General features: G+C 57.1%; 1 protein-coding gene across 1 annotated transcript in view; it reads right to left on the reverse strand.

Moving 5' to 3' along the window:
* The window catches only part of OSBP2 (oxysterol binding protein 2), a 296,306-nt gene that overhangs the window by 33,134 nt on the left and 254,699 nt on the right, over positions 1-8,473 (reverse strand). The window contains exon 3 of the mRNA XM_011938353.1: positions 3,285-3,538. Within this exon, the coding sequence (XP_011793743.1) occupies positions 3,285-3,538 (254 nt within the window). The remainder of the gene's footprint in view (positions 1-3,284; positions 3,539-8,473) is intronic.

Consider the following 8,473-nt stretch of genomic DNA (forward strand, 5'->3'; position numbering starts at 1 on the left):
GCCACCACACCCAACCACCCTGACTTTTCTCCTGAAACCGGAACAACCCCAGATTCTTTGTGGTCTTGGAGAAAAGTGAAGGTGGAGCAGCCAGCCTATCCCTGCAGGAAGAGAGCTGCCTGCCCCAGTGTACCCTGAAGGACAAAGGACACCTTCCGTGTGGGCTTTGTCTGGCCAGCCATCCCTCATTTGAGGCTCTACTTCTATGATCCGGCTCAATCAGAGCCCTCAAGGTGGAAAACACACAGCATTTCACCAGGAGCAGGGTCTGCCCTGTCCGAGGAGCCAGTGGCAGTAGAGATTTCCCCAGTGCAGGCGTGGGCGCTGCTGGGAGCATCCCTGCACACATCACAGTCAGGGCGGGGCTGGGGAGAGGGATGGAGTTGCAGTGGGGTCCCCACAGTGGGAGAAGCAGCTCCCTCTGTGAGATCGGGAAAGATTGGGGGTGATGATGTCTACCTTCTGGGGACCGCGGTGCATGGCTTCCATATCCAAGTCCCTGGCTTCCCAGGACGGGCCCTGGTGGGGCTGTAGCCATGGTTACCACAGATTTTGAAGCTGAAAGGTAAGACACTCCAGGGACTTACAGAGATCTTTGAGGTTGGGATCCTGCCCAGGGTGAAGGTGAGGCTGCCCCATGTCCTGGCCTTGGCATGTAACCACCACAGGAGGGGGCCTCCGCAACTCTCCAAGGAGGTCACCCTTACCTCCCTGAGGGAATGAGAGGATGAAGGCCATTACTTTTCTTGCAGGCCACACAGACCTGGGTTTGCATCTTGGCATGGCCACCTACCAGCTGGGTTATGCTGAGCAGCTCAGGTGACTTCCCTGAGCCTCAGTTTCCACGCCGACACTAACAGTCCTTCACGGGTGCTAACCAGGCTGTTGGAAGGAGTAAGTGGTCTGGTACCTGAATAGGCTCCCTGGAGGTTTGGAGGTGGGAGCAGCATGGATGTCCTAGTTACAGAGCCCTGGTCCAACACCTTCTCCTAACAGGTGCTGAAGCCACGGCCCGGCCAGGGGTGGGAACGCATGTGTCCCCCGACCTTCAGGCAAGCGGCTGGCTTTGCCTACATGGCTCCTTTGCACACAGTGGGGGCTGAACCCTTGATGTCTGAGAGCTATGTAAACAGCCTTTCCAGAACTGCCCCAGTTCCTGCTAAGCGAGGAGTGGCTGTCAGGAAGGGTCCCCAGGGGAAACACGAGCCTCTGGGCTAGCCTGGGCTACAGGCACAGTCTGTCGGGGCAGCACCGCACTCCTGCCCTCCCTGCCCCTGATTTCACAGCAGGAGCTTGGGGAGGGGCCCTCATGGCAGGCTAACACCAGCAGGTTTGGCAGAACCCAGCCCAGGGCACAGCTTCCGTCACTCAGGGCTGACTCTGCCGCCATGTTCCCCGGATGCTGGAGCTGCAGAAAGGAATCGTGACCAACCCCAGGGGGTTGTGCTTCTCATAAAACAATTCATTAGGCACTTAGACTTGGAGCTGTTTTGATGGCTTCGTAAACACAGATGAGCCTCTCACGTCTGATAAAAGACTGTGCGAGACGGCAGCCAGCTGAGACACTCATTATCTCAGAAAAGCCAGAACTGCTTACCCAAGACAAAGCAGTTTTGGTCTCGGGTGGGGAGGCAGTGCCTGGGAAGCCTCCAGCGGTGGCTTCTAGGAGGGACAGGGAAATACAAACGCATTATTATGTCATTCAGTGCTTCCCATGTGTGTGTGTCCCTGGTAGAAGTACAGCATAATCTGGTCTGTGGGCTGTAAGGAGGACAGTGGGCCTGAGAGGGTGGATGTAGGAAAACAGTGCAGGTGACAATGGGGTCAACATGAAGGGTGGCCCAGCAGCCTCTCACCATCCTTGGCACATGGGGCCAACTGCACCCAACCCCCCAGCACTGTGGGATCTGGGATGGACAAGGCGCACACATCTGCTGAGCTGAGGCGGGTGGGCACCTGGATGCTGAGTTTCCCAGCAGCCGGGAAGGCGGGCACACCTCACCCAGCCTCAGGCCCCAGGGTGGGATTCCCAAGGCTGCATTTGGGTACTCCAATCCTGAGCATATCTGGGCAGGTGTGGGTGGTGGGGTGGCCCTCCCACCCCACAATCATGCTGCCAACAGGCCAGTGAAGCAGGCTTGGGGCAGGTCTTGGATGCCCAGGGTTTAGCCTGGGCTCTTGGCCTGCAGTGAGCTCTAGCCTCTATCTTCCCACCCTGCCCTTACATTTCTTGTGGGGCCTGGAGCTTGGTCCCAGCTCCCAGTCCGGCCTTGGTCTAACCTCCTAGTTTGGGGGCTGGGTCCCCCAGCTGGAGCTCACCCAGGCACAAGCACTGCCCACTGTCCCCAGCCAGCAAGATGGCTCTCCTGAGCCCCCTTCTCTGGACCTCACTTCTTCCTCTGTAGCGGCCTCCATTTCTGCACAGCTCCTCTGCTCTGGTCTCCTTCCTCCCATAGCAGGCCACCCCAAGCTCCTAGGACTGCACCCCTGGCCTGGATGTACCACCCTGTGGGACTGTCCTGGGAGGAGGCTGCTGCAGTCAGACTTGTGTCTGGAGGGTGGAGGCCTGGAGGAGCACGCACACTTCTGGGGAACACTCCCCAGACAGAAAGAGGGAAGGCAGGGCCAAGCACTATCCTCCTACCACCATCGAGACACCCTCCTGGCTCCCAGTCATAGCTGTGTGGCTTCCAGACCGGGGTGAGCGGCAGACTGCCACGGCTGGGCTGCTTAGTTTACAACTGCAGTTACCCACTTCGCCTACCACCAGGTTGGCACGACCTCAGCAGGCTCAGCTCTGAGGCTCTTCTAGCTCAGGGAGCCCTCGACTGCAGCCCCCCACCACACACTCTCCCCTTGTTGTGCACAGCGTCTGCTCCCACTGCATCTGGGGAGTGAACCCAGGGAGGGGGAGCAGCAGCCACTGAGGGCCAGTAGCTGTGTCCCTACTGCGTGGGTAGAGCTGACCCGCTGGGCTAGCTACTCAACTTGGGGCCCCGACCTTCCCTATCGAGGCATGAATAACTGCAGACTGTACCAGAGTCCACACCCAACTCCAGTTTCCTCCAGACAATGAAGAAGAATGTCCTTGCCCAACGACGGCCGAGGGAAGGAGATGATTTGAGAACCCGGAAGTTAGCTGGGGGGCGCTGGCTTTGGGAAACACCGTGGAACCGCAGGAAATGGAATGCTGACCCTTCAAGCACCCTGGTCACCTACTCAGGGACCCCGGGGCTGAAGCCAGGGAGCCCCGTGCCAGGGCGGTGGTGGGGGCGGGTACTCACGTTGATCATAGCATTGGATGTGATACGGAAGAGGGTGGCCCGCTCATTCACCGCCTTCAGCTTCTCCCCGCTCTCGGATGGGATCTTAAGGCCGTCCAGCTCCGTCAGGGAGCGCTGGAGCGCGGCGCCATGCTTGGCGATGAGGTCATTGCACGTGCTGAGGTCATCTAACTTCAGGGAAAGATTCTTCAGGGTGTAGTGCAGCTCGCTCTTGTCAGCTGGGGTGGTAGCCTCGTCGTCATCCCCAGAGTCATCTGTGGAAGAAAATAGAGTTGTTATGGTCATTACGAACAGACGTGGTACCAAGAGGTCTGCACAGCCAGGTCAAGCAGGGCAGGGTGGATAGCGCCATTCAAAAAAACATCACTCCCCGAGATGGTGCCCATTCCTGTTCCTGGCCAGGGTGAGGTGCCTAGCCCAGCTTTCCCAGGTTGGGGTGAGCAAGGGCCCACCTGAATCAGTGGAAAGGACTGTAAAGAGAGCCCAGCTTGAATGGCAGGGCCAGGACCGGGCTTTGGAGGCTGCAGGACTGCAGGCACCCACCTGCGTGCAGGGCACCAGCTCCCTATGTTGTGGTGTGCAGGGAAGGATGGGCTATGCTGGGTGGAGAGGTGGAGACTGCTCTGCGGGCATAGAAGCCCCTAGAATGGAGCTCGAGCTCCTTTCTTGGCGTTGCAGGCCTACCCCAAGCCAATCACTCCCATCCAGTCAATCTCACTTTGCTCTCTGCTCATGCCCATCCCCCAGCCACACCAGTCTGTCCCTTGTTCCCTGCAAAGGCTTGACCACTCCTGTTTGGGGCCTTTCCCGCCATGTCCCCACTGCCTGGAACCTTCTCATACCTGCCCCCACCAGAGGTCCCACCCCACCCACCCCTTTGAGGGCCAGCCCAATGCCACCTTCTGTCCAAACTCTGCCAAAAGAACCTGGGCAACATGACAAAACCCTGTCTTTACAAAAAAACAGAAAAATTAGTCGGGCATAGTGGCATATGCTGGTGGTCCCAGCTACCCAGGAGGCTGAGGTGGGAGGATCACCTGAGCCCAGGGAGGTGAAGGCTACAGTGAGCCATGATCGTGCCACTGCACTCCAGCCTGTGTAACAGAATGACACCTTGTTTCAAAAAACAAAACAAAACAAAACAAAAAACCCAAAACACAACAAAAAACAAAAACAAAGTCTGCCAAAAGACCCCATGTCACAGTTGAGGCTCCCCTGTCCCTGCCTTCACCGATCTCCCTGCAAGAACACAGCCATTCTCACTGATGGAATGCCTTCTGTGTGCAGACATGCTGTGGCCTCTCAGTGGCCTTGCAGAGTAGGGACCAGACCATCCCCAGGCGGCAGATGGGGAAACTGAGGCTCTGAGAAGTGAAGTCATGCCCACGCTGCCTGGCTGGCCACCCTCTTCCTTTCGGGCTGCTGGGGCCTCCATGAGAGGGGCAGGCTTTGCCCTCTGCCGGCTCCCACGCCCCCTCTTACCTCTCTCTCACGCAGCTGCCCAGGGCCCTTTGACCTCCCTTTCCTGCCACTCAGCCTGCATCCAAGGGCATGGGGCTGTGGGCGTCTCTGGGGGTTGGCGCACCACAGTAGGTGGGGCAGGAGGCAGCTGGCCTAGGGCCACAGGACACCAAGAGGCTGACACCACCCTGTGAGTCCCAGAGCCTGTAACTGCCAAGGGGTTTCTGAAATGCCTTGTTTAGAAATAATCAGCAAAAAACTTTTTTTAGATGAAGAAAATCTGTAACCCAAGATTTAAGATTATTTTTGAAAAAGAATGCGTATTGTGAGAGAATGTTCCTTCCCATGGCAGGCAAGGTACGTGGAGGTGGACGTGGCTGAGTCACACGTGGTGTCCATGGCAGGGTCAGGCCAGCCAGTTATATGGGGCCTGAGCCGAGGGGAGCTGAGGAGGGTGCCCACGGCATACCCTGTCCCCCTCTGGCCACAGGGGCCTTGGGCCAGCATCCAGCCAGGAGGCAGGGAGCCTCCCATCACAACCGCAGCCCCCAAATGACAATAACTTGTTATTCAAACGACCGCCTGCCCCTCTCACGGAGGCCCCAGCAGCCCGGAAGGAAGACAGTGGCCAGACAGGCGGCCTGAGCATGGCCTCACCTCTCAGAGTCTCGATTTCCTCATCTATTGCTTGGGGATGGGACAGTCCCTACCCTGGCAAGGCCACTGAGAAGCCACAGTGTGTCTGCACACGGAAGCCCCACTGTGACCCCTAGACATCTGGAGCCCAGAGGCTGGGCCAAGGTCTGGGCCGCTGGCTCCGTCAGCTGTTGCTCTGGGCCTCACGGTGGAGGTCAGTAGACAGTGACTATGCTTCCCTCCCTGCAGGCAAGAAAATGCAGGTTCCGAGAGGCCAAAGCACCAGCTTAGTGCCCAGCTGTTGAGGGGCAGGGTTGGGATCCGAGTCCAGCTCTGTCTGTTCACAAGTCTTCCTCTCTCTGGATCGGCCTCAGAAAGGCTCTAACGGCTGATGTGTACCACACCTTTCCAGGTGCCAGGCTGTGGGTGAGGCGCTGCCTCAGTTAATGCCTGCGATGACCCCGCGAGGTAGATCTAGGAGCAGAAAGATGCGTTGAAATTGCCCAGGGCCACGAGGTGAGGGGATTCCTGAGCAGCCAGGCCTCTGGCTTTAGAGCCTGTGCTCTTACCACCTGTCCCTGAGGCACGTGTCATCTCCCCAGGTTCAGTACATCTAATAACCAGAACGGCCAGCCCCCATCCATCAGAATGGCCCCCAGCTCAACACGGGGAGGGCCTCACGGGGCATGCCCAACGCAGAAGCGGGTCAGCCCAAATGTGACCCCTGCTCTGTAAGCAAGAGCTGGTGAGAGGCGCAGTCAGTCTAACCATAAGCATCCTTCTGTGTGGCAGGTGGAAGCAGGTAGCCACATTTCTGTATAACTTGCTTTTCAACAGTACACCTTAGTAAGCAGCACTTAAGGTCCAAACTCAGGTCCCCAGGGACACAGGGACATGCTTGTTCTGGCCTCAAGTCACTGGCCATGTTGTTGGGGCAGGATGGGAAGGCACTTGGCAAGCCAGCGATTACCCACGAGCACAGTCTGTTCTGCACAGACAGGCGGGGAGAGGTCCCCTCAAAGGGACGGAGAGATCAGGAGAAGGAGGGAGGGTAGGACGAGAGAGGGAACGAGTGAGCGAGTGAATGAATGCTTCGAGGCCTGCCTAGGCCCGTGGATTCCTCCCGGGGTTGGCGCGTCACACACGGGAAGGCAGGGTTTGAAGAAGGTGGGGGTAGGGGGTGGGACACAGAGGAGCAGGTTGGAAAGGGGATAAGGTGAGGGGCCTCTGGCACAGACCAAGGAGCCTGGCTCTTTGTCCTCTGGCAAAAGGGAACATGTGGCAGTTGACAGCAGTCCATAGGAAAGAAGACTGGTGGCAGGTGGAACCACAGGTGGGTAGAGGGACAGAGAGGCCAGGAAGGGGTGGGCTTGGGCAGGAAGGACCCCTGCACCCAGCCCAGACACACTGATGGTGGCTCCCACCCAGCTCCAAGGCCATGAATGACCTGTCACAGGCACGCTCCCATGCGTACCCACCCACGCACCACCCCCTCAAGGGAAGGTGGCGTCACCCACCTCCCATGTTCTCACAGCAAGGCAAGGATGCTGAGACACACACTGAGCAGAGGGGTGTGGGCCTCACCCCAAGCCCAGGCAGAGGCAGAGCTGAACAGTGAGGGAGCTTGGCCTCCACATTAGTAAAGTCTGGCCACCCTGAGTCCACAAGTCTCAGTTCAGAACCGAGAGAGAATGATTTCCTGTCATTTTAAGCCACTTGTCTGTGGTAATTTATTATGGTAGCCCCTGGAAATTAAGACAATGACTTGAAACAACACACTTTTTTTTTTTTTTTTCCGTTTTTTGAGACAGTCTCATGCTGTTGCCCAGGCTGGAGTGCAGTGACACAATCTTGGTTCACTGCAACCGCTACCTCCCAGGATCAAGCGATTCTCCCACCTCAGCCTCCTGAGTAGCTGGGATTACAGGTGTGCACCACCACGCCTGGCTAATTTTTGTATTTTTAGTAGAGAGGGGGTTTCACTATGTTGGCCAGGCTGGTCTTGAACTCCTGACCTGTGATCTGCCTGCCTCAGCCTCCCAAAGTGCTGGGATTATAGGCATGAGCCAGGCCAGAACACACACTTATCTTACAGCTCTGGAAGTCAGGAGTCCTGAAATCCAGGTGTTGGCAGGGCTGCATTCACTTGGAGGCTCCAGGGCAGAAGGCGTTGCTTTGCCCTTTCTAGCTTCTGCAAGCCACCCTCACTCCTTCATTCATAGCCTCTTCCTCCATCTTCAAAGCCAGCAAACAGCATCTTCTACTCTCTCTGATCTAGTGATTGTGCTGGGCCCACCTGGGTAATCCAGAAGAATCCTCATCTCAAAATTCTTCGTTGTATCTGCAACATCCCTTTTGCCATCTAAGGCAATGCCTCCACAGGCTCTGGGCATTAGGACATGGACATCTTCACACCGAGTCGCTGTGGCTGGGCTGCACACTGCACCACATTCTCACTCACACTGATCGTTACGGTCCGATTTACTGCCTGGGAGATGTCCCTGGATGCTCTCGAGTGGGTCACTGAGACTCCCGAGGCACAGAGACCTCACAATTCCCTCTGTCCTTCCTGCAAAGACCGGCACATTTGCCTTCCTGACCAGGTTGTCTGCACAGAGGTGGCAGCCTGGGGTGGGGAGGTGGCGGTTCTGGGCCAGGCAGTCCTGCTCCTGACTCCACATGGCCTTGGGTAAGTGTGCTGGTCCTTACACCGGGGATATTAGTGGCTACTCTGGGAAGGACGGTAACCACCCAGCGTGTGGCCAGTACAGAGCTGGGACTTAACATACACCAGGGCCCTAGGCCCCTAGCCCTGTCACCTTCCACTGACACAACTCACTTTTGTACATTATAACTGTCTTTTTTTTATGAGATGGAGTCTTGCTTTGTCACCCAGGCTGCAGTACAGTAGCACGATCTCTCAGCTCACCACAACCTCCACCTCCTGGGTTCATGGAATTCTCCTGCCTCAGCCTCCCGAGTAGCTGGGATTACAGTCACAACACCTGGCTAATTTCTGTATCTTCAGCGTAGAGATGGGGTTTCACCATGTTGGCCAGGCTGGTCTCGAACTCCTGACCTCAAGTGATCTA

This window comes from Colobus angolensis, unplaced genomic scaffold, assembly GCF_000951035.1.
Source record: "Colobus angolensis palliatus isolate OR3802 unplaced genomic scaffold, Cang.pa_1.0 Scaffold171, whole genome shotgun sequence".
NCBI classification, from domain to species: Eukaryota; Metazoa; Chordata; class Mammalia; order Primates; family Cercopithecidae; genus Colobus; species Colobus angolensis.